At 41.3% G+C, this 26,676-nt stretch overlaps 2 protein-coding genes across 8 annotated transcripts in view; one reads left to right on the top strand and one right to left on the bottom strand.

Moving 5' to 3' along the window:
- The window catches only part of vwa8 (von Willebrand factor A domain containing 8), a 128,478-nt gene extending 124,195 nt beyond the window's left edge, over positions 1–4,283 (bottom strand). The window contains exons 1-3 of the mRNA XM_039817835.1: positions 4,010–4,283; positions 1,197–1,274; positions 939–1,069 (exon numbers count right to left, since the gene is read on the bottom strand). Of these exons, the coding sequence (XP_039673769.1) occupies positions 939–1,069; positions 1,197–1,274; positions 4,010–4,148 (348 nt within the window). The 5' untranslated portion in view covers positions 4,149–4,283. The remainder of the gene's footprint in view (positions 1–938; positions 1,070–1,196; positions 1,275–4,009) is intronic.
- A 2,335-nt stretch (positions 4,284–6,618) lies between these two features.
- dgkh (diacylglycerol kinase, eta) overlaps positions 6,619–26,676 on the top strand; it is an 85,772-nt gene continuing 65,714 nt past the window's right edge. The window contains exons 1-4 of one of the 7 annotated variants that reach the window (XM_039818039.1): positions 6,619–6,917; positions 8,400–8,564; positions 23,375–23,485; positions 24,734–24,892. In XM_039818039.1, coding sequence (XP_039673973.1) covers positions 6,870–6,917; positions 8,400–8,564; positions 23,375–23,485; positions 24,734–24,892 — 483 coding nt within the window. In that variant the 5' untranslated portion in view covers positions 6,619–6,869. Of the gene's footprint in view, positions 6,918–8,039; positions 8,565–23,374; positions 23,486–24,733; positions 24,893–26,676 lie in introns of those variants that run through there. The other 6 variants (XM_039818042.1, XM_039818041.1, XM_039818038.1 and 3 more) reach the window with 6 other exon arrangements.

Below are 26,676 nucleotides of genomic sequence, written 5' to 3'. Positions count from 1 at the left end.
GTCCCCCCTACAGGTTGGAAGCGGAATTGTCCATTACATTACATTACGCAAGTTTGCCAAATCGGATAGTGGATCTGTAGTTCGAATGAACTGGACAATGTAATGTAATGTAATGTAATGGACAATTCCGCTTCCAACCTGTAGGGGGGACGAAGTGGGAAAAGTTACATAGTGTTGCTTTAAGGGCTCCTGCACACTGACTGAGTGGCGTGAGCATATCAGCTGCGTGGCGTGTCCGTTTTTATTTTGGCTCCCATGTTAACAGGTTAGAGCTTGCACACTGCCTGCATGACACGCACGTCTCAGAAAACATGTGCATGCTACAAATAGGACCGATGTGTTGGAAGCGTTTCCAGGCAAAATAGAATACGAAAAGATGTTTATATGTCATTTTGACAGAAATACATTTAATAAATGACATTTTGAGGTTTGAAAAAAAAAAAAAAAATAATAATAAATAATTTTCAATTTTCAAATATTGCACCTGTCAATACAGAACAAAATATTCCGTAGCCTATTTTGCCGTCAATACTGCCGACGTTGTCCTTGCTGTATGTACAAACACAAAAAATATTGACTAAAATAAAGTTGAAGAACACACTATTAGTTTATTTTATTGGGAAACATCCATGTGTACAGACAAGGCTAGCAGCAGCAGCAGCAGCGCCGCGTCAGACACGTTTCTGGTGTGTAAAGACGTAGAAAACGCCACGCAGCCGCCACGCAATAGAAACGCCACGCTCACGCCACGCAGCCAGTGTGCAGGAGCCCTTAGGTATTGGATTTGTGAAGGTTTTAGAAAAAAATTCAATACATAAGAGTTTCACATTCTTTATTTATTTGTGTGTGTGTGTGTGTGTGTGTGTGTGTGTGTGTGTGTGTGTGTGTGTGTGGTGTGTGTGTGTGTGTGTGTGTGTGTGTGTGTTCGGTGTACTCACAAGGTACTGCATAGCAATGGATCGTCGCAGTGGTCCTGGGGGGCCGATGAGAAACACATCCTGGCCCAACAGGTCTTTCTGCATAATCCATCGTAGGTGCTGAACTACAGTCTGAGGTAAGGAGTCTGAAACTAGCAAACCCAAAACAAAATAAAGTTTTAGTAACTTTTGTTTGATCTGTTTCAACTGTCTTCCTCTCATTTAATGCAGACAGATATTTTGTCCAGACATCTCTAAGAGAAAGAGGAAATGACATACTGTGTTTGACAGGAACAAGTTCGGGATTCCGGGGTGTTTTGAGTTTGTAAGAGATCTCTCCAATCTTCACAGTGTCACCTGCAAACAATGGGGTAACCGATACATCAGTAGGGCTGGGTATCGAATTCCACACATTTTAGGCATGCCTCGTCATTCAATACCAAATTTCAATACCTAAGGAGTAAATCTCATCAGCGTCAGTGAGCCAATGAGCACGCAGCATGCTTCTACCGAGATCTAATAATGCCGTAGAGGCAGGCAGGAAAAATCTAACGATTTTTGCCGTAATGTTGTAAATCTTTTTTGTTAAAATGGATTTTATAACTGGAGGGGAAGTGACATGCTGTTTTAACTATGCTTCGTTCACTTTGGCCTATTTTGTATGTCATTTATTGTTAAAATTCAAATAAGGAAAAAAGTATCGTATTAGGAACCGGTATCGAAGTCAGAGTATTAGTATCAGTACCGGTATCGAAATGATTTGAACGATACCCAGCCCTATACATGAGAAGGTCTTTCACAGGTACAATTCTAGTAATACTTAAGACAGTACAGCATCAGTTTCCCTTGATATTTGACTTTATGGTTTATACCTCTGACACAGTAACAATGAAAAAACACTGTGGTTAATATATATTGCTAGCTGATAAATAGCCCTTGTTTGTATGTAATAATCATTTTAGGATAGCCTACACAGAGCTAAGCATATTTTTCTTTAAAACACATTTTTAAAAAACCCTTGAGGATGTTTGATAAAACTCACTGCTGTTTCTGATACATTTTGCTGCACATTTTGTTGGATGCTTCAGTTTTAAACTCCTGTTAGTGTGCATGCTGGCTCACCGACACGCACAAATGAATACTATTTCACAATTTCTGGTGTTTGTGGATTGTATTATTTATTCATTTAGTTGTCTCTGCCACCAAATGGGTCGATTCTGTAATTTGCCGATAGGGTCTCAACATATACTAAATGATGTATGGTAAAATGGTATGTTTGGCTGTGCACAGAAATATCCTTGAGGACTGATACATTGACTGCTGTGGAAACTGTCTATATTTCATTATGTACATGTAGCATTATTTTAGTTGTATTCATCTATGTATCATTTATTTATCTATTGTCAATATAGCCTTGCTGTTTTGAATCTGTATAGGTGATATAATTTTTTTAGGAAAGCAACATCAATATTCCTTCTAGAAATTGTAATTTACTAATAGGGTTGGGCATCGTTTGGATTTTAACGATTCAGATTCCAATTCCGCCAAGCGCCTGGCTGCTACGGAAACCTAAACTTGCGCATGTTAAATTGGGAAGAGATGATCGGATTTGAAACCAAATCCTCCAAACGACTCCAATAAAGAAATGATTCTACTGGAATCGTACATTTTTGAAACAATTCCAAGTAGTAATTGGTTCTCGATGCCCAATCCTATTTACTGAGGTGTAAATAAAGTTTCAAAAAGAAAAAAGCTAGAAGCCAGACGCAAGGGAAACAGCTTCTCAAAGTTGATATATTAATATTGTTTAGTATAAGACCGCTTTACAAAAAAAAACTGTGCTTTTCCATGTCAAAATGTTTTCTGTTTCCCAAGCTGCAACAGGTTCTTCACCAAACAAAGATGGCAGCAGATAAATAACTGCTGCTTTTGTACAAACCAAGACAATATTGTATATTAATACTGTTTATTTTATTCATTTTATCTAACCTTTATTTATCCAGGTAAGTCGATTGAGAAAAAAAATTCTCATTTGCAACGACGCCCTGATCACATTCACACAGTTCCACATTCATACCTGGAAGCTGCCCAGTACAACCACAGCCTGATCTGCTGGCCACTGAGCAGCTCCACTGGAGCGGTTGGGGGTTAAGATGCCTTGCTCAAGGGCACAAGGGACGAGCGCTGCTCTTTCACTTCCCCCACCCAGATTTTATCCTGTCGGTCTGGGGATTGAACCGGCGACCTCCCGGTCACAAGCTCGCCTCTTTAACCTTTAAGGCCACCACTGAAGGTTTGTAATAACATGAATTAATTATAAAGAAAGATGAATGGCCCTGACATTAAATAATGTCAATTTCGGTGATGTCACTTCTGACTGCGATCTTTGATTGGCTGAACAATAAGGGCACCCGTTCTTACAATACATCCATGAGTGAAACTCGGCAGCATGCGACTTTTGTGTGGCAGTTGATTAAAGAAGATTTGACAACCTGACAGGTGACAATGTCATTAATGTCATTAACACAGCGGTGAGTGTAATTACACGACCTACACAGTTTTACCAAAGTTTGTATCTATTTTTTTAAAGGATGGAAAATAAAACATTACATACGTGTCTCAAATGTGTAACTAATGATCAATGGATACGTTTCAAATATAAAAAGGTGATGATTAAACGTTAACGGCTAAAACTGGGGACAGCTGGTAACTTAACATGTCCTCACATGGCCATTACCTGGCTTTAACCTTTAACCTAATAACTGTAAGCTAGTTAAATGTCCACCTGTGCTAACATATATGTGTATGTATCTATGACTAGGCTTATTGTACATTTGTCATCTCGTTCTGCTAAAAAAAGCTAGTGGAAAAACAGCATTTTGTCACCTTGTAAGTAACCACATGTCCAAAGTAACGTTAGCTTACGATTGATAAGAGCTAATGAGGCACCTAGCAACTAAGTTAACGTTACCATTGACAACATTTAACGTCACTCGTAGCCAATTTCGATTGAAAACCGCCTTAAACGTGTGCACTCTCGGTTGGCCTGCTGTGCCTGTGGGGGTACACGTTGGTTCAGACGGTCAGCTTACCTGAGGATGTGTTGAGAAGTTTGACCTCATGACTTCTCCACATCCAGCCGTCTCTTCCCAGGACAGCACCCAACACATTCCGCATTCTTCTGGCAGCGACGGCCGCGGCTGTGCCGCTACATAATATCTGCGAGTGCATACTTAAACTATGCTTTTTCCCATCCAAAACATAGTATAAATAAAGTCCACACGCTTCCTGTCAAGCTATGTCTTGACCACCGGCCTACCCATTTCATAACAGAAGTCGGCTCATCTTGTGGGAGTCGGAAGATAATAAAAGAGGGACAAATTGGTCCGTGGGTAAAGTCTTCCGTAGTGGTTTAACGTTTTTTTTCTTCTTCCGTTCCGACATAGTATTTACAACATTATGGTAAACGGTAAATAAAATATTAATATAATAATATTAATATTTACAGGATGTTAATCTTTTGATTTATATTTTATATGACCGAGATTGTTTTATCCTATTACCATAGCCCACCTATCTGTTTCTCTCCATCGCTAAGCCTGCATCCAGTGCATCCATTATGCTTTAAATAGAATGAAAACATTTAAAATAAAAACATTGGTGTTGCAGGACGTGCTTTACAAAAAACAACTACAGATTAGTTTAGTTTATTTGCATGCACATACAGGATGTCTATAGTTTAAAAAGATAGAAAAATGGTAAGACCATTGAAAAGGAAATCGAACATTGTGCTGGAAAAGTAAGAAACCAAAGTTGGCTTATGATGATACCTCCCCTATTACATATAAATAGGCATACATAAAAAAAGAAAAAGGATATAAAAGATAAAAACAAAGATTGCATAGTTCTTCAAAGTTTCAAGACCAAGCAGAAATACAAAATTATAGAAATGTACAATTTCTTAAACCTTTCTACCACCGATGTGTTGCCCTTTTGATGTATACCCTCCTGTTTTTACCTCTTATGAGTTTCTCCTAATGTCAGCAATTGATTTTAACATCATAGTATTACCCAGTAAATGTGCCACTGCAACATCTGCTTCTTATTTCAAATGTACCATGTTTCAAGATTGACTTCCACAAAATAAGTGTTATTATTTAAACACTCATTAATAAGTGTCAAAATTAATAAATAGTAGAGCTGGGCAATATATCAATATTATATTGATATCGAGATATGAGACTAGATATCATCTTAGATTTTGGATATCGTAATATGGCAAAAGTGTTATCCTTTTCCTGGTTTTAAAGGCTGCATTACAGTAAAGTGATGTCATTTTCTGAACTTACCAGACTGTTGTAACTGTTCTATTATTTACCTTTACCCGCTTAGTCATTATATCCACATTACTGAATATTATTTATGACAAATCTTAAAATTTTGTGAAAGCACCAATAGACAACACTACAATATCATATCAATATCAAGGTATTTGGTCAAAAATATCGTCCAGCCTTAAAGGTCCTATAATATGCTGCTCTTTGGATTCTTTTATATAGACCTTAGTGGTCCCCTGATACTGTATCTGAAGTCTCTTTTATATAGGCCTTAGTGGTCCCCTAATACTGTATCTGAAGTCTCTTTTATATAGACCTTAGTGGTCCCCTAATACTGTATCTGAAGTCTCTTTTATATAGGCCTTAGTGGTCCCCTAATACTGTATCTGAAGTCTCTTTTATATAGACCTTAGTGGTCCCCTAATACTGTATCTGAAGTCTCTTTTATATAGACCTTAGTGGTCCCCTGATACTGTATCTGAAGTCTCTTTTATATAGACCTTAGTGGTCCCCTAATACTGTATCTGAAGTCTCTTTTATATAGACCTTAGTGGTCCCCTAATACTGTATCTGAAGTCTCTTTTATATAGACCTTAGTGGTCCCCTAATACTGTATCTGAAGTCTCTTTTATATAGACCTTAGAGGTCCCCTAATACTGTATCTGAAGTCTCTTTTATACAGACCTTAGTGGTCCCCTAATACTGTATCTGAAGTCACTAGAGGGGTGGGAGGGTGGGGGTGTGGCCTTGACCAACTGCCACTTTGCTCGTTTGAAAGCCATGATGTCTCTCTCTCTCTCATGGGTGGGCCAAATTCTCTGGGCGGGCAAAGCAGAGAAAGGGGAGGTAACCTTGCTCCTTATGACCTCATAAGGAGAAGATTCCAGATTGGTCCATCTGAGCTTTCATTTTCTCAAAGACAGAGCAGGATACCCAGGGCTCGGTTTACACCTATCACCATTTCTAGCCACTGGGGGACCATAGGCAGGCTGGGGGAACCTCAAAGTGAAATTTTCATGCCATGGAACCTTTAATACATTTATTAAAGGTCCCATGGCATGAAAATAACTAACTAATAAGCTATTTATAGCTTAACTAATAAGCTATTTATAGCTTATTAGTTAGCCTTTAAGTTCAAGGGAAGTGTTCAGTGAAGACACAGACTAAAAAAGCTCGTATTTAAATCAAATAAAATGGGGGAAATTGAGGAATTTGGGGGAAATCTTTTATCTCAGATATTGGATTAGCAATTTAAGGCAATGCCTAAATCGATGACGTCATTTAAATGGCACGCATACATAACCTCTCAGTGAGCTGTGCGTTTGAGCGTGTTTGACACATTTCGCGTGCGGCGCTGATAGGCTCGCTCGGCCCCTCGCGCACGGCGGAGGGGAAAGAGCACGCGGGAGGAGAGAGTGGCCGTGTGGCGGTGTATAGTGGAGAGAGGGACGACGAGGCGAATTCAAATCCCACCTTTTTCAGTGCGCATATGAGTGGAGTAAAGGCAGCGAGGCAGGCTGTGAATCCCTCCACCTTTCCCTGAGTCTTTTTCTTCTCCCCGGAGCGGAGACACAGAGACAGAGACAGAGGGAGAGACAGAGAGAGGTGTGGGACTATGGAGGATGTCTACCATTACACCCGCAGCCCTGCCTGGGAGGAACTGGTTAGTATAGCCTTTATCACTCGAGAAAGCTCACTTTCCCCCGCAAACAAAAAGAAAACAGTTAGCTAGACATCTTGTTGTGTGTTAAGAGGTCCAATTACGACTGTGCGACCGTTTCAGACTCTTCGGAGGTGTTTCTTTCATTCTCTTGAATAGTGTTTAGCGATGCGTGTGTTCCTTTCCTTCATTTGCAGTGATTTGTAGCCTATATAGTGGTCTGCCGTTCTTAAAATCGTGTGTTTTTTTCCATTGTAGATTGTCTTAATGTTGTTAAGTGTTGGTTATGGTAGAAACAAAGTCAAAATCACTGACAATGTTTCGGTAATCTGTACATAAATTACTTTAAATTGATAAGTAGCCTATTTCGATTCCGTGGATTTTATGGACGATACGTGGGTGCGTTTATTCTCAGATGAAAGAGTACGAGGACTCTCTTCTCTTCTCTTCTCTTCTCTTCTCTTCTCTTCTCTTCTCTTCTCTTCTCTTCTCTTCTCTTCTCTTCTCTTCCAACTCTTCATTTCTCTGCATCGAGGGGAGATTTTCACGTTTCAGATATTAGCCTATTGTAGGTTACCCTGCCCATTTCCTTGTGGAAGCCAAATCATTTCGTCTTGCCCACTGTATGGACATTATTATTTTTGTCTAACTCATGTCAAATGAGTTTAGTCGTTCAGTTGCATCTAGAACAAGGATACACTCATCAAGACGTAATAAGATCTTGGGCAAGATTACATTTTTAGATGTATTTTTTGTGAAACAAATCCAATTTAAAGCTCAGTGGATTCTAGTAGGCTATATCTGTATCACTGTATAAACAGAAAAAGGAAAAAGATTATGAGAGCAGTGCAACCTTTTTGTGGACTACAGCATCACTGTGTCTAATAATGATATATCATTCCTATCACCCCCCTGAGTGCAGCTTTTTTTATTGATTTTTTTTTTTTTTAAGCGGTTAGCCTACTTAAAGTAAAGTTAGGCTATAAGCATCACAGTGGATTTGGAGAAAAAAAAATCTGAGTGGTCTGATTTTTTTTTTTTTTTTATGCAATCTATTTCAATCAATTCTATTTTGGTGGCACTGCTCCGGTGCGGTGTTCAGTGTAAAACAGCCGCTAGGGTCTGCCATGCCACGGACATGTCCCCCGGTTAACGGAGTGGATGAGGCGGGCTCTATAGCCTCAGTCTGGACTGGCCGTGCTGGCTGGAGCCATCAGCCGAGCAGGGACTAAAAGGGGGGGTTTATATGCTATGCTGTGGAGCCCATCCCCACTGTGCCCGCGACATGCTACATCCCCTATGCGTTTACCAGCCCACACACTCTCCGGAAAACACAGCCGTCTTTATAACAGAGAGAGACAGTGAGAGATGACAGCGAGGAGAGACGCTTCCCAGCCGCTGAGCAGCTCTTGCCTCCGGGAGAGGAAGGGAGCGGCGGAACGGCCGAAGGCTAACCCCGATTGGGTTTATCTCTCCCCTCGACAGGAGCCGGAGAAAGGCCCGGTGTCCGCGGCGGGGATCCATGCCCATGTGGTGGGGACTGTCGCTGGCTCCGGTGCTGCGGACGAGTCCTCTGACAGCGAAGCAGAGCAGGAAGGCCCCCAGAAACTCACCCGGAAAGTGTCCACTTCAGGACAGATCAGGAGCAAGGTAAGACCCCTCTGTCTCTTTCTCTGGCTTACTGAATGTGGATGCTTGAATTTGGAGCTCTGTTTATTTATCTGACCAGCCTGCCTACCTACCTGGCTAGGCCATTCAATGAGATATGTGTTGTTGTGGGGGTTAGTTGTAGGTAGTAGGACCTAATGTTGAGTGGTAGTGAAGCCAGTGTTGGTGGTCTTTACTGCTTTAGGCTTATAGGAAAAGACAGAGCTCTAAAGAATAGCCCACAACTTTATCTATACACATTAATTGGAATGACATTAAAACAGATCTGATCTCACAATTTCGCAAAAACTTGCATCAACCTGTTGCACTTTGATCCGTGTAGCATGTACCTACAAAGTAGTAAAACCTCAGTTAAGGTACATTTGATTTATTTTAAGAAAACAAATGAATGAACATATATTTTCCGCACTCTTTACGTAACGTAACTGTAATGTCAGTTTGACGTGACAGCATGTAAATACCTTACATGCTGTCACGTCAAACTGACATTACAGTTACAAGATTGAATTCAGCTTAGATAATAAATAATGTTTCACTAATAAAACACAGGTAAACATCTTCTGCATCCCTGCGTTTGACGTGCAAGTAAGAGGATGATGAGCTACCTCTGACATCTGAGCTTATTTGGCCCACTTATCTACTATGTTAATGAGTGCCGTCCTCCCTCACCCGTGGATCCACTTAATTATTGACTGCCCCACTGCACCCCATCTACATTATTCAGCATGGAGGTATATTTAGAGACTTGGGGCACAGGAACGTCTGGCCGTACCTTTCATATGCAAATTCACCCACCAGTGAGTATAGTGCTACCTAGAGGATATGTTGCACGGCTGCAACTAACTTTGTAAATCATTTTTTTCATTCATCATCACTTTTCCAATAACTTTATCAACAGTTTTGTCTGCGAAATGAGAACAAATATGACAAATGCCCATCAGAAGTTACTGGAGCCTGATGTGAATAATAGTTTTTTGTTTGTCTGACCAACGTTTAAAAAAACTCAAAGATGCTCGGTTTGGTAAGGTGGAAGAGAAAAGCAAGCAAATCCTCAAAGCTAAAACCAACAAATGTGTGGCAAAGTTGTTCAGATTTTCTGTCAGTTAACAGTTACAGCATTTCCAGTGTTTTCACTTTATGGAAGACTTAGTTGCATGTATTTTGCTGTGGGTTTAGGGGTCCTTTCTCAAGAAAATGTTACTTTTTCAATATAAAAATGAAATTTTAACATAATTTTGGACCATTGTTATTACCATGTCTGTGTCTAAAATGTTGGAAAAGCTAGAGCAGATAATACATAAATAACACTCAAAAATCTTAAAGACAAAACTTGCTAAAAAAAAGTGCACTGGGGGACCGACTACAATCATTATGTCTGAGTAAAGCCATTCCGTTAGTTTTGATGCTCACATTAATTTTACATTAATTCGGCTTAGTAGGTGCCTAAAATAGCTTGAGTGCTGCACCTAAAGCCTTATAATAGTAGGGAAAACCCTGCGTTATTATGTTGTACTCAATCAAGAGCCAGTCTAAAGGGTGATATAATATACAAGTGCAAGTGTAAACACTGATCCAGCACTGATCCCTGTGAGTGTTTTTATTGTAAGTTGATTTTTCCATGCGCGCAGTAATTCCTTACTCACCCGTTGCCTCTGAAGTTACAGCAGGAGTTTTAAAAGTGGATGAAAATCAGGTTGATGTGAGTCATGGTGTACACTCTGACTGCAGTAATGTATGCATACTAAAGATATGCTAATTGCGTCAGCCGGCAGAGAACCCAGATAAACTGAATCCGTCCTGCCGAACTATATACGGCAAGGCTACGTACATACATACATGCTACATACACTCTAGTTCATGCTGCTATCACAGTAGTATGAAGCACTTCTGCTGTAATTGTGTCAGTGTGTTCAGCACATTGACATTGTGTTAACAAAGGTCTCAGAGTTGTTGTTGTGTGGGTCAGTGGTTTTCTTTCTGTCAGTGTGTGTGTGTGTGTGTGTGTGTGTGTGTTTGTGTGTGCTGATAGTTACTAATGGATCATGCAGGCACTGACTCACTGAGTGTTGTTCCACTGGGTTGTTTGCTTAGACTGTGTGTGCATATGTGTGTGTGTGTGTGTGTGTGTGTGTACGCTTGGCCATCACATTGTCTATGTCCATCCCTCTCCGTCCACTATCTCTCTGGTTCTTTGGTTGCCACAGACAACTACATCTTTCATCCGGTTACTGGCCGACTCCATGGCAATCCTGCCTATATGACAGCTGGTTAGGTTGAAGGTGCACATTAGGTCTCATCAACTATCTTCTCACCTATGTGTCCTATATGTCATCTCTGTTTTTCCATTTAGTTTCAATTTCGGGAAAATGTCGACATGTTGAAACAACAAGATACTATTAAATATTTAAAAAAGCCTTTTTTCCATAAGAAAAATTAAATAAAAATTGTCAGTTAGGGTTGGTCATTTACTCATAAACCATTGCATGGAGAATCACAAAGAAATTGGGCAGACATAGGCATGCTTTGTGTACAAATATCAAGATTAGGGTTACAAAGGGTCAGAACAATTCAGGAATTTGGGAATTTTTTGCACTTTGTCAATATAAAAAAATTGCAGCTTTTAATAATAAACTTATTTGGGAGGAAATACAATGTGTAAAAAAGCAATGCTTATTGCATGTTTTTGATTAAAAGTCTGCCCATTAAAGTGATTTGTAACCTGCACTGCGTTCATCAGCACTCTTCCATCACATGTACAGATCATTTAGCATCACATTAAATAATAATTCATGCACCAACAAAAAGCTTAACTTAATCAATAATAAATGATAGATTACATGCACATGTAAGTTTTGATTCTATTACTGGAGTGACTATATTTTTATAATGATGTTTCTATTTCCATTAATTCTTAATTGTAAAACAATTATTTTATACATGAGTTGTTCACTCTAAACCTTAAGTTTGTACACAGCCCCAAATTTTAAGGTACCTTTCCAACTTGCATCCATGTATTTGACAAATTCATGGATTATGTTTGCCTATGATATTGTAAAAGGTTGGTTTCCATGTGCTTATGACATGGTAAATAAAGCCTGCGCACATAACCCTATACTGTATATTTCCATTTTATTCCCAGGTAATTCCCATCAATTCTCGTTAATTCCCATGGAAAGTTTCCACCTTCAATATTCCCAGAGTTTTGCAACCCTAATTAAGATTATTTGACAACATTTCATAAAATTCTTGAAATATCTCTTTTGCAAAAAAATTTAAATTAAGAAAAAGAAGATTTTGACACTATCATTTGTTAACATGGACATTAATTGCAGTAAAAGTCTTAAAGGTCCCATGACATGCTGCTTTTTGGATGCTTTTATATAGACCGTAGTGGTCCCCTAATACTGTATCTGAAGTCTCTTTTATATAGCCCTTAGTGGTCCCCTAATACTGTATCTGAAGACTCTTTTATATAGGCCTTAGTGGTCCCCTAATACTGTATCTGAAGTCTCTTTTATATAGACCTTAGTGGTCCCCTAATACTGTATCTGAAGTCTCTTTTATATAGGCCTTAGTGGTCCCCTAATACTGTATCTGAAGTCTCTTTTATATAGACCTTAGTGGTCCCCTAATACTGTATCTGAAGTCTCTTTTATATAGGCCTTAGTGGTCCCCTAATACTGTATCTGAAGTCTCTTTTATATAGACCTTAGTGGTCCCCTAATACTGTATCTGAAGTCTCTTTTATATAGACCTTAGTGGTCCCCTAATACTGTATCTGAAGTCTCTTTTATATAGGCCTTAGTGGTCCCCTAATACTGTATCTGAAGTCTCTTTCCTGAAATTCAGCCTTGGTGCAGAACTACAGCCACTAGAGCCAGTCCCACAATGAGCTTTCCTTAGGATGTGCCATTTCTGTGTCTGTAGCTATTGAGGAGGAGAGAGGGGGGGCAAGGTGGAGGGTGGGGGTGTGGCCTTGACCAACTGCCATGCTTCGCTCATTTGCAAGCCATGATGTCTCTCTCTCTCTCATGGGTGAGCCAAATTCTCTGGGCGGGCAAAGCAGAGAAAGGGGAGGTAACCTTGCTCCTTATGACCTCATAAGGAGAAGATTCCTGATTGGCCCATCTGAGCTTTCATTTTCTCAAAGGTAGAGCAGGATACCCAGGGCTCGGTTTACACCTATCACCATTTCTAGCCACTGGGGGACCATAGGCAGGCTGGGGGAACGCATAGTAATGTTAAAAAGCCTCATAATGTGAAATTTTCATGCCATGGGACCTTTAACTCCTGACAGAAGTGAACTCTGTTGCTGTCCTTTGTGTCTCTTTCTCTGGCAGGTGAAGTGCACGATGCAGCTGAAATAATTACGGCTATTTACAGCCAACCTTTCATTGTTGATAGCCACTTATAAACCCATCACGGCAAATCAATATATTGGCAGCTGTGGATAGTTGTTGTTGTGGCTGAAGCAGAGAAGAGATATTGGGTATCATTTGACGTTCTTCTCTTGTCAGACAGAAAGTAATGGGATTTGACCGCACAGAGTGGGAAATTTGACACTCTATCACATGGGCACCAAACACCGTCATTTCTCTCTTCCTTTCTCATGTCGTGAATGCGCTACACTTGTTGTTGTAAGTCCATTTCACCCGTTAATTACAATAAAAACAAACGAAACACGTTGTAGAATCAGACCACGTATTGCTCAAACATGTGCTGTTGAGTAACAGTCTTTTAATAGTCTCTTCTCTCCTGTCATCTCCACTGTCAGCCCCCTCTCTGTCTTTTCAGGGTGTGCTGTTGCAGCTGAGGAGGTCTTATAAACTTGTGACTAATACTGTAGCTGTGTGATTGAAAGCAGAGCTAATGGCATACCGGAGCCTGCTGCTGCTGCTGCTGCTGCTGCTGCTGCTGCTGCTGTTGCTGTGGACTGGGAAAACTCTGCAAGCCTGACATACACAGTTGCAGCATTATTAGTGTTTTCCCTTCATGGAAGACTTAGGTGCTCATATTTGGCGAGGGAATCAGTGGTTCTTCCTCAAGAAAATCTAAATAATAATTTTGGACCATTCTTATTACCATATTTGTGTCTAAAATGTTGCACAAGGTAGAGCAGATATACATAAATAACAATTAAAAAGTTTAAAGGTGGGCAGCCGGATAGCTCAGTTGGTAGAGCGGTGGCCCATATATAGAGGTTTGTTCCTTGACGTGGGGGGGCCCGGTTTCGACTCCGCCCTGTGGCTCTTTGCTGCATGTCATTCCCCCTCTCTCTCTCTCCCCTTTCATGTCTTCGGCTGTCCTGTCGAATAAAGGCCTAAAAATGCCCAAAAGATAATCTTAAAAAAAAAGCTTCATGACAAAACTTGCTGGGGACCATCTACAATCATTATTAGTCATTTAGTAACATTCATTTGGCTTACGTGGCGCCCAAAATGGCTTGGGTCCTGAGCCTAAGTATTATAATGGTAGAGAAAACACTGCATGCATGTAGAATAATCCAGATCAGATAGGTGCTGAAGTAGGTGGGATATTCATCTTGGGTCCATGTTTCCCATGCGTTGGAAAAAGTGACACACTGTGACTTATTTATGGGAAGCATGCAGACTTTTTGGATAAATACTCTTGGGATCAGCTTTGGATTGACTCAGTTGGTGGATATTTGTTTGTGTTTATTTAAACTTTATTTACCCAGGAAGTCTTTTGAAATACTCTTTTGCAAAAGAGATCTGCCACAATGGCAGCTTCGGGTAGATTACACAATATCCACATGCTAATGTCTGCTCATTTTTTTTTTATATTGCTTATAATTCCACATAGAAGACACTCTGATAGGTAAGCATAAGCAGGAGAAACATGTACACAAAGTGTTGTGGTTTCTGCCTACTCAGATGACTTGCACTTCCTATTAGAGCTTAGATTGGGCCCAAAAAATCAAGCCTGACCGTATCCGAGCCCGTGCACATTGTGTCCGAGCCCGGCCTGTCCCAGACATATTAACTGTAACTATGAGCCCGAGCCCGATTTAAACCTGACATTTTTTTTAAAAGGTGGGCCGTTATAACTAACGTTCTCAACTACAATTCCGAGTTGTTTGAACTGCAGAAACTGTTTAGAAGGCGTATGTTTGGAGAAGTAACAAAAGAGGAAATTGAAGGCTGACTGTCATCTTTTCTGCCATGGCGAGCCTGCTTCATGTGCCTGTTCATCGTCCCCGTTTTTGTTCTGTCGTAGGCGAGCAGCGTGCCGCACTTAATGCACTCGACAAAGCCGACACATATGTTGTCACTGCCCACGACTTGTTTAAAATGGTTCCATACCTCCGACCTTTCCTCCAAACTTGCTCAAAGGTAGGCTAATTCTCCTTTTTAAATTTTTTTTCTTTACATCTTCAAGCGCCATGTTGCACTTAAGCTACACCATACAGCACAGCAGGCCGGGTGTGATGCGTGCGAGTGGAGGAGACGCTGCGCATGATTATGGTATAGCTTTCTCCCCACCCAATTAGGCTAATAAAGTAATGTTTACAAAAACACAAATGCTTGATCAAGGGCCCGGCCCGAGGATAGTGGCGGGAAATGTCGGCCTGGTCCAGTTTGGGCTCGGGCAGAGAATCTAACCTCTACTTCCTATTGAGAAAGCGTATTCAAACACTTGTTCCTCCTTTCTGAGACTATACTTAAACCAGAACATTTGCCACATGATGATAGGTCTTAGGAAACACAATGCTGCAGAAAAGGGGATCTCTACTTCTAAATTTGCTGCAATGGTCTCACCTATTACATTGTCAGTCGGTCTGTATCTCTCATACTCTAGCTTGCAGAAATAGTACCTACATAATGATGTTCCATAATGTGGCACTGAAGCAAATATAAAGTTGTGTCCTTTTCTGTCCAAATCTGTAGCTGAATCCAATTAAGCTAATTGTTTGTACATTGCTGGCCTCAACAACATAGCTTAACATCCCCTGGCCTGTACCCGCTCGACACATGTATAACTACTCGTATATGTGGTCCATTTGCACAAAGGAGATCACAGACAGGCCCCCCTCCCCACCCTCACAACTACTGGAGTGTAATTATCCCATCACCATGGGGACATTTTAGCATGTAGTGGGAGTTGGAGGAAGGGTACAGCGTTACAATTACACCCAACAGAGAGGACACTATGCCGAGACAGCTACAGGAGATGGGAACCGTGGGAGAAAAATGGGGAGAGAAATGGAGAGATTCAGCACCGGTCTGTCTCTCTATAAGACGTGATTGTTCTGCCTCCACAGGCCCTTCAGTCTCACTGACAAATGACAAATGAGTCGGTAATGGAGGTATAACAGAGCCTAACTGCAAGGAATGATTCCTAAGACAGGGGACTTTTCTCAGCAGCCAGTCAGCATCCACTGAAAACTAAGAACAGATAAGTAAGCAGTCTTCTTCATGGGCCAACCAATTACAGTCACAGCAATTTAGTCCCATCAGTCATGAGTTGAAATTGCCAGACAGGGATAGGTTTTCTTCTGCCAAGACGTATCTTGCTCTTTTTTTTTTTTTTTTACTGCAATGTACTGTTGATCCAGACTTAGAAGAAGTTGAATATTGGCAGAGAGAGATGAGAGATATGTCTTTCTCTTAGGCCCGACAGGGAAGAAGCACCAATGAGCTCCCTCAGCAGCAGCATTAGCGGAGGCCTTATATTTGGGATACAGAGCTTTTAATGGTGAAGGCTCTGATGCCTCTATCTCAGGTTGGTTGTCATTCCATAGCTGTGAGTCTTTGAGTTACCCCATTTTGGAAAATACACTTATATGCTCTCTTGCTCTCATATCTGTCCGTTCCAATATGAGGCTGCAGCCAGTTATCTTAGCAGAAAGACTGGAAACAGGAGAAAAAAGCTAGCCTGGCTCCACCCATAGGCATAGATTTCATGGGGGATGCAGGGGATATGTCCCCACCAATATTTAGAAGATGTAGATTTGTCCCCCTCAAAAAGTATGATTGTTTTTGGGAGAGAAAGTCCATGATGTCACTTTTTCAGAAGCTTACTAACTGAGCAGCTTTGTATTAGAGAATGTTATTTAGGCCTAACAATAAATTAATATAAATAAAATAAATAAAATAAATAAAATAAATATATTTTAACTGTAGCTACACACATAATTTTTTTTTTATTACGGGGCGAAGTCCAGGTAAGGAGCTGCCAGAATGTTTTTCTGTTATTTTACAGATTTGTTTCTAAAAATGCAGGAAATGAGTGTTTGACACGGAAACTATTCTAGGGGACGACCCCCGGTGTGTTATAATGTGTGTCCCCCTCCCCCCCCTCTAATGTTGAAACAAAACCTACGCCCTTGGCTCCACCTATCACCTACCTCGTTTGTTTAATCCATACTGTGACTTGTTGGAGTCTCCGCCGGTGGCTTGGCAAACTCACGGTGACCACAAGACTCAAGAACTGGGAACATAACCCTCCCGTAAAACCACACGCTTCAGTTTCTGTGCGCATTAAAGTGAGTAAGCTATAAACATCCGTACACAGAGGACAGATTTAGTACCTAGCGAGCACACATGATACAGAAGATGAATAAGTTCCCGTTTGAGCTTCAACAAGAACAAAGTTTTCACAATCATTCAGGATTGTTGAAAGCATCTAAAGCCTCTGTGACTTAGCCTATCAGAGACTGTTTTAGATCATTGTAAACTGAATATGTGTTTAAAAGAAGAAAAAAAACGACATTTGAAGACGGCACCTTGAATTTCCGGACAATGGGATTGACAATTTTCCCAATTTTCTGACGTTTCAGACGAAATGATTAATTGATTGATCGAGAAGATAAACAACAGATTCGTTGATAATTAAAACAGTCATTAGTTGCAGCCCTATTCATGTTCCCACTTCACAGAATGATTTGGGGTTGGTAGCAGCTTCAACCATGTTTGGATTTGATCTCAATAATGGTGATATGTGAAGTGGATCACTACAACTCACAACCTTCAATATTTAGGACTAAATTAGCACCTCTGTACCTCTCTGAGCCTTGCCATTTTAAGAATCTTTAACCTTTGAATTTGAACACTTATAAAACAATTAAGCTAACCAGACAAGGAGGTGGAAAGTCAAGCAGTTTTATCAGATTAATTAGATAGAAACCTCCGTGAGGCCCAGAGGGAGTTGGTAATTGGTTTAAGTCACAGTGCTCTGGAGGAGCTATAAAGTAAGAGAGAGAAGCTGGTATAAGGGAGCCTATCGGTGACTCTAGTTAGCCCTAGCTTAGGTTCATAGATGGTGAGGTCCTCCATGAACTAGCTGTGTGGGTAAGCTGCTTGACTGGCTGTTTGTCTGGGTATCGTCAAAGACAGGACGTCGGCCCGCTCTGCTCTCTTCATTTAGCCTTTCAGGGAACTCCTGCTCTGCTCTTATCCACCAACCACAGCTGCTGGACTCATTTGAACTGCCTTTGTCCATTGTATAAGCCTGTGTGTGTGTGTGTGTGTGTGTGTGTGTGTGTGTGTGTGTGTGTGTGTGTGTGTGTGTGTGCAGGCGTGCGTGCGCGTCTTAGAGTATGTGTGTGTCACCCTGTCAGTGGTCAGGCAGAGTGTGGGTGTAAGGTACATGGCGCTCAGGTTACTCATTTCTCTCTGGCACAGGACTCGCTCTGTGTCTCACAATTTAGCAGAAGTGAGGAGCAGTGCACAGAGGCAAAGCTGAAGGACTATTTATAGATCACTTCTGGCCTACTTGGCAACAGGAAGGAGATGAAGACAAGGAAAGGAACTATGGAGGCCAAGGAGGGACAAAATAGAAAATAGAACATCCAACTAGAGCAAAGTCACTGCTGCTGCTCTGGCTGGGCAGAGAGGATTTAAGTTGTACTTTATGTTGTGACTTTTGTGGCTCAGAGTCTGAACCTTTCGCTTCAGACGCTTCGCTCCGAGACCAAATCTCCGGCTATTAAAAGCTCGACTCGACTGCGTTTGTCTTTCCGAACAAGGTTGTGAGGAATTTCTGTCAGTTTGCTGAAGATGACACGAAACACAAAGCCACCACTGTACACTGTGGGTAACAGTGTGATTTCCTCGAGATAAAACTATATATTGTTCAAGTTCCACTTTAAAGATAAAACTATATATTGTAGTGTGAATACTAGTACAGCTCATACTCTGCTGTGTAACAACGCAACTCCCCAGCTTACAGTACGCAGCACAGTTCCAGTTCCAGTTGTTTGCCTCAATCAGTCATGAGGTGTTCATTAATTCTTTGCTTTCATTGCTGTGTGTTCCCCTCTTCCGGTTGGATTAGCCATCCAAGCTGCTGATCATACAGTTTACAAGATGTGTATATATGTTCACGTGAGCGCGCATGTGTTTGCATGTTTAGGGAAGAACCGTTAACAACTCTGCCCTGCAGCGTTGTAGTACTCGAGATCGGTCTTGTTCTCGATATCGGTCTCAAGACCACTTTTTTGAAGGTCTCACCTCGGAATCGACCGTATTTTTACTCCATCTTGTCTCGGTCTCAGATGAAGAGGACTCGGGGGTTTTATTTCAAGACCACAACTGCCTTTTGATTATTTTATCAAGGCATTTCCCATGATACACTTATGGCAATAAAAGAGGTTAATGAAGAAGAATCTTAATTTGTTTTCTGTAGGTGTTTTTTTTTAAGGGAATGGGGATCTTTCAGATCAATTTGAGGAGTGCCTATGGTCAGTATTTTCACATTTTAATTGTGTCGTAAAGTGAGGGACAACTCAAAGTCTTGGTCTTGTCTCGGTCTGAATACACTCTAGTCTTGGTTATAGGGCTGGGCAATATGTCGATATTATATCGATATCGTGATATGAGACTAGATATCGTCTTAGATTTTGGATATCGTAATATCGTGATATGACATAAGTGCTGTCTTTTAATGGTTTTAAAGGCTGCATTACAGTAAAGTGATGTACTCTTCTGAACTTACCAGACTATTCTAGCTGTTGTAATATTTGCCTATTACAGTATGTCCACATTACTGATGATTATTTATCTAAAATCTAAGTGGGAAGATATTTTGTTAAAGCACCAATTATAAGCCCTAGAATATCGCCGCAATATCGATATGGTCAAGAATATCATGATATCTGATTTTCTCCATATCGCCCAGCCCTACTTGCTGATGACTTGGTCTCGGTTTAGGCCGTCTTGACTGCAACACTGCTGCCCAGTGTTTCTTAAGTAGCAGTTCTGTTCAAACTGCTTAGGATATCTCTGAACGCACTCTTTAAACTCCAGTATTCTGCGGTAGTGCAACATGTTTAAATGATGACTTCATCTGCCTTGCCGCTGCATTTCAGTCCCACTTTGATTATAGTTGCGCGAAAGCAGCTCAGTCCATATAAGGTAGTCAACATTTTGGTATTTCACCTTAATCCACTGCAGGAATTTGGTCTTCAGGCCGTACCTACGGAAAGGGAAGCAGGGAGGGAACGTAGGTAGACAGAGAATTTGCGGTGTGTCCTCTTCCTGTTGTGTTTGGTCCCCTCAGTCATCATCTCTGTCCAAACAGACAGGGAACTTTATGGGAAGATTCTTGTTGACACAGTCCTCATTTTGAATCGTAATTCTTTCATTATAGTGAATTTAAAGGGGTCCTTTTTAAGATGGACCCACTTGAATTCTATCAAGGGCCCTCTGTATGTCGCCTTTTAAAGGGGCACTCCACTTCAAGAAAATTGACTAGTTACTCAAGTTGTGAAAACAGTGATAGTATAACATTTTCTCTGGATTTAAAGAGATATTTCAAAGTCTAAGAAAATGACCGAAGGGATATGATTTAAATAATCCCCGCTTGACTACAAATTTTTTTTAACAGAAGATTGTGTTACAAATTGGGGTGAAAGAGTCGTATTAAAGATGCTATCAAGTTGCATTATGGGAAGTGTAGGATCCAGTGTTTTTGGAGCTTACTAAAAATTGACATTTTCCCTCTTGCCTCTAGTGGTATTAAACCAGGCAGATAATCTAGATTAAGTTGAATTCAGCCAGGTTTCGAGATATCTGCCCCAGCCCCTCTAAAATTAATCTGACTGTAATTTAGTTTTTGTTGCTAACAGTGTCAAACAATGAGTTTTAAAGACAAATCACATCAATATCTCTTTCCAGAAACACTGTCAGGACTCAGAGTAATCCAGGGATGTCACTGTGAACACTTCTTATTGGAACTACTTTTCTTTTTGCAAATAGAAACACTATAAAAAAAAACTGGGGCTGAAACTGACATTTTTTTGATCTGTCGATTCTTGTCTATAAAATTTTAGAAAATTAGTAAGAAATGCACATTAGCATCTCCCTGAGCCACATCTTCAAGATCCTTGTTTTATCCAACCAACAGAGTTTAGGTTTTTAAAAAAAGCCACAAATCATCACATTTGAGACACTGGAACCAGAGAATATTTGGAATTGTTGCTTAATACATGCCTGAAACAATGGTTCAGTTATCAAAATGGTTTTCTGTCTATCAACTAATTGATTAATTGTCTAATTGTTTCATTTGTAATTAAAGCTGTTGGCAGTAACAGGTATTCTATTACTTGTTGTGGAATTTTTGTGGATGGAGTTTCTAGTTGTTTTGGGTACCTTCAATGTAATTCCATTCTCCTTGTTTGTCTAGGGGTAGTGGCAGAAATCTCACTGAAAGATATGTCAAAACCTTAACAAATAAATGTAATTCTTCAGTAGAGAAAATATTGCTGTCAAACAATTAAAATATTTAATCGTGATTAATCGCATTAATGTCATAGTTAACTCACAATTAATCGCAATTAATCACATATTTTTATCTATTCTAAATGTCCCTTGATTCCTTTTTGTCCCATTATTTTTTCTCATTTTAATGCTCTTATCAACATGGAAAAGTGGATCGGCTTGCTTTGTGCTTTTGTCGCCTGGCTTTGATGAGGGGGGCGGAGAATTGGCATCAGCTGTGTGCTTGGCCATCAAGTGGTATTTCAGACGGGACGTGCTGCGATGATAGCTCAGTTCACAACGACAAAACACACACATCAATTTGGTCTTGTCAATGGAACCATTTGGCAACTTTTCACAAGTAAACTTTCCATTCAGAATCTTATTGGCATCCATTTCGGCGTCTCGCGCTCGCCATTCACTCTAAACTTAACATTATCCTACTACTCTTTGGTCGGCTCGCAAGCCCAAACAAGTGTGTGCGGCGTGCCTGTTGTTTAGTTTCCGGTCTAGTGAGATCCGGTGTGGTGTCGTAGTTTTTCTAACGTTACTAGTTGTTGCAACAACATGTGAAAAAAACGACAAAGTTTGCTAGGCCAAAAAGAACGTTAATCTTGCGCTAAACAAATTGACGCCGTTAAAATGGGTTTGCGTTACCGCCGTTAATAACGCGTTTAACTGACAGCGCTAGAAAATAAGTTTTTGTAATTTGGGTAAATCGAGACTACTTCCTGTAGTGAAGCAGGGAAAGTTACACTTAAAAATTCAACTCTTTTCATCATGTGTAATAGTCTATGTGATCTGCCATTGGCTCTGTATATGACGGCTTCATCCACTGTGTGTGTGTGTGTGTGAGTGTTAATAGTTAGTATCCACAGTGAGCCTGTACTCTGCAGCAGTGTTTAAGTTGACACAGCTGGTGGGCAGGATGTCAGCTTTTGTAATTCTCCCCTTTGAGAGCAGCCTTCCTTTGCTATAAATAGCCTCTACATATATATGTGTGTGTATGTGTGTGTGTGTGTGTGTGTGTGTGTTTTATTGTTTCCATGTCCACTGCACCATGCTGTATTTGCTCTGTATGCCCACAGTGTGTGTTTGTGTGTGTTAATGTGTGCAAGATGATGGTGGTTGTAATGATGATGAGTGTGTGTACTATGTAGATGGTTTGATTTAATGTGACACACACACACACACACACACACACACACACACACACACACACACACACACACACACACACACACACACACACACACACATACACACACTATATAGGAGACAGGGAGATCTTGTTTCTCTTTCTGTCTTTTAGGTTTTTAAATAAATTTCAAATCCATTTCCACTCTCCCATCTGTTCTCTCTTAACCTTATCATCTCTGTCTCTTACCCTATGGTATACTGCATATTTTTCCTCCTCCTCCTCTGCCTTGCTGTCAAAATGACCATGAAATGTTCCCGATATGTGGAACATTCATGAAGTGATTATGTGCGGTCTGTTTTTAGACTGTCAAACTTGCATGGTCGAAGACATATTTGTGTGTAGTCGAGTTGCTCTGAGTTCGTCAGACGGCCGAGGTAGCAGAAGCAGTCAATGGGATGCCCTTTTTCCCTCTCTTTCTTTTTACTTTCTCTCTCGCCTTCTATGTCCGTCCCCCCTCCCTCCCCCCTCTGGCCTAGGGGAAGGGGTTGAGTGAGAGTGATGTGTGTTTATAGCTCTTCAGAGAATTGAGGAATAGTGTGTGTGTGTAATGGGTTTCCATTCTTTTCCACTCTTTGGCCAACTCCTTGTCTCCCATGCATAAAATTGATGCTCAGATTCCCACACACACACACACACACACACACACACACACACACACACACACACACGCACGCAGGCATAAAAAGTACACACTTTTTATCTCGACAGTTTCCTGTAGATAAATACAAGAGGGTGCTCTGCATCTGAGAGCGAGATTCAGTGTCTGTGAGAAAAGATTGAAGCTTTCTGTTATTTTGTGATGGAACCTTTCTCTGATAACATAAAACTGTTTATTTAAAAAAGATTTTGTCTTGTGTCTTTTGTCCCTCCAGACGAGTATAAAGGAGGGATTGTTGCTGAAACAGACCAGCTCGTTCCAAAGATGGAAAAAGCGTTACTTCAAACTGAGAGGCCGAACCCTCTACTACGCCAAAGATGCCAAGGTAAGCTTACCCAGTGTGTCCTCGTGCAACACACATACATGAGCAGCCACAGGTGATAAGTGCTCTCAAGTCTTCTGTCTATAAATTGACTTAGTTTAGATGAAAAAGCTCAAACTGCCCTTTCAGTGTTCTGATTTTCAATTCTTGTCCCCTCAGCCCACAAATTACTTTCTTTAGTGTCTGGACACAGAGTTTTTACAGGTTCAGAGACAAGCAGACAAGCTTAAAGGAATATTTTCTTGCCGAGAGTCAGATGAGATTGATACCACTTAGCTTAGCGCAAAGACTGGAAACAGGGGGAAACAGCTAGCCTGGGTCTGTCCAAAGATCACAAAATCCCCCTCCCAGCACATCTAGAGCTCTTTAAACTAACGTAATTTTTTTACGATTATTTTTTGGGGCTTTTCCGCCTTTATTTGAACACATTCTCACACCCAACTCGTAAAATAAGTTCGTTCGGTCAGGAGCCTTTCTCGTTCTTATTTGACGTTAAAAGTCTCCTTTAGCGTCTCATGTAAATGTGCTTGGTATGAGAACGGGTTGAGGTGAGAAAGGGGAGAGAGAGAGAGGGGGGGAAGACATGCAGGAAATCGTCACAGGTCGGATTTGAAGCCTGGACCTCTGCGTTGAGGCATAAACCTCTCAGTATACGTGCGCCTGCTCTACCAACGAGACCCAACCAGGCACAAACTAATGTCACACACTAACGTTATTGTAAAAAAAAAAAAAAAACTGAGCGTAAAACACATCAGTTTCTCTCGGACAGAATCAGTAACTTCCTGAAGCATCTGCTGGTTGCCTAGCAACTGGTCCAGACCCAGTGATATAACGTGTTAGTTAGTGAGGTGCTGGTAGGCATATTGTGTTACCTTTGGACAGAGCCAGGCTAACCTGTTTCTCCCTGTTTTTAGTCTTTATGCTAAGCTAAGCTAACCGGTTTCTATTGGCTCACTCTATGTTCACATATTTATGTAATACATCTACTGCACACTAGCTCACTCTTCAGTCAGATACTTTCTGATACTTATTATTTCCCTTCTTTAATCACTTCAATTGATTTACCACCATCATCATTTCCTTCCTTTCCCACCTGAGCTTTATATTCACCTCTGTTTCATTTTGAGTAAATTTTTGTGTTGAACACTTGTTGACATCTCTTTCCCTTTTGCTTCTACTCTAACCTTCCTGGATTGGAACCTGTGTGTGTGTGTGTTTGTGTGTGTATGCGTGTGTGTGCACGCGCACTAGTCTGGCAGTGCCCTGGCACGCTGGCAGGAGCGGGCTCTGCGCAGAGTGTCCAGGAGTCGCGTGTGCTGGCGAGTTCTGTCCGTGTGCTGGACTGGCGCACGGCACCCCCCCCCACCTCTGGGTGCCAGCGGATCTGAGGAAGGCCTAGTGAGAATTCGGGTCAGCACAGCACAGCCAGGGGCCAAGGGCCAGGGGCCAGGCCCTCGCGGCAGCCTAACCATTCCCTACTTAACCACTCACCTATACATGATAGTGCTGCGTTCATGCCTTATGGAGTGACTGGGTCAAGTGAAGTTGGTTACTTAACATGTAAATGTTTGAATTATTAGTACAGCAAAAACAGACAGACATTTTTGGAAAATTCATGAAAATAACTTACAAAAACAATTCCACGCATCCCAACTTTTTGCCTGAGGTGAACAAATTGTCCAGAACTTTCACCATAAGACATGAATGCACTGTATATAATATGGATATAACCGCAGGTAGGCTGGCAAAACACATGTGTGCAGACTGTAAGACCACACCTGGATTATCCTAAACTAACAGTGGCTTTTTATTGTTCTACACTGTGTGTTGCTTGCCCTGTAGCTTAAAGTCTGTTGCTGGCCATGCTGGAAGAATGAAAAAAATCAGTGAAGTAATAAATGGTTTTCTTGTTTTGTGTTGTGATAAGGATGAGTCATATACGACTGGAACATTATAAGTGAGTGAGTTCTCTCCGTCATGGCCAGACATGGAACTTAACCTCTATATATAAGTGTCTGGTGTCTTCAAGGTGGCCTGGCTGGCTGTGCTGCCCTGCGCTTAGAAAGCCTGACCTCCTCATTGATTCATCAGGAAGGCTGCATCTCAGCTCTGCAGTTTGCCCTGGAAGCTACTCTCGTCTCCTCTCCTTCTTGATTAAAAGTTCAAAGTCAGGGGCAGAATTTATGGATTCTGCTCCCTTAACAGTTTAAACAGGCAGTAGAAAGAGTAAAACAACATTTTATAGCCACATGGCCCGGTTGTCAAACGAAGGATAGGAGAGAGGAATTAAAGAAGGTAGCAGGCTCGTTGAAGTCGCTGAGATGTAGCCGCCAAGCTAAGCTCTGGATCTTTGGGTAACAGAGGGTCCGGACGCTTGCCTTTGTCCACCATTTGCTGTCAGCTTTCATTACAGCTTCCCTCAAGACAGATGTGTGTGTGGGTGTCCGCACATATACAAATACTCACACACACACACACACACACACACACACACACACACACACACACACACACACACACACACACACACACACACACACACACACACACACACACACACACACACACACAGTAAGCATTGGCTGGTGTCCCTCTCCAGCCAGGCCTGGGGAGAGCGTCATGAACTGGGCATTCCCTATGACAGCTGCAGCAGCTCACTCCTCCCACACAAACATACACACACACACACACACACACACACACACACACACACACACACACACACACACACACACACACACACACACACACACACACACACACACAGTCCGAGGGCATTCCTTTGACGGCATCGGTTTTTGGCCTGTGGCCCTTTAAGAGCTCAGCGGCGTGTCTTACGCATCACAGCTCTGTTAGGATATCACGTTCCTGTTCTGGCTCTCCTCGCTTTCTGTCTGCTGGCTATAGTGCACAGAGTTGGCTCCGTCTCCTCCACTACATAGAAATTCAATAAAACATATCGACGTTCACCCTCTCGGTATTCACACTATTCTCATTTAAGTACCGAGTCAAAACAAAGGGAGCTCAGGAGGGAAATCCTCACAACGGTGTTGGTTTATAGTGGAGCTGTGTTGTGGTGAAGTGCATTTCCTGGCAGATGGAACAAACTGAGTTATCCTTCATAGGGCCAGACACACTGGACTCTTTGTTCTTGACCAGAACGTTCTTTTTTCTCTCCACACTTTATTAACCCC

The sequence above is a fragment of the Perca fluviatilis genome, chromosome 12 (assembly GCF_010015445.1).
Source record: "Perca fluviatilis chromosome 12, GENO_Pfluv_1.0, whole genome shotgun sequence".
NCBI classification, from domain to species: Eukaryota; Metazoa; Chordata; class Actinopteri; order Perciformes; family Percidae; genus Perca; species Perca fluviatilis.
The sequence above is the reverse complement of the archived record's forward strand: the minus strand, read 5'-3'. Positions and strand labels throughout refer to the sequence as shown.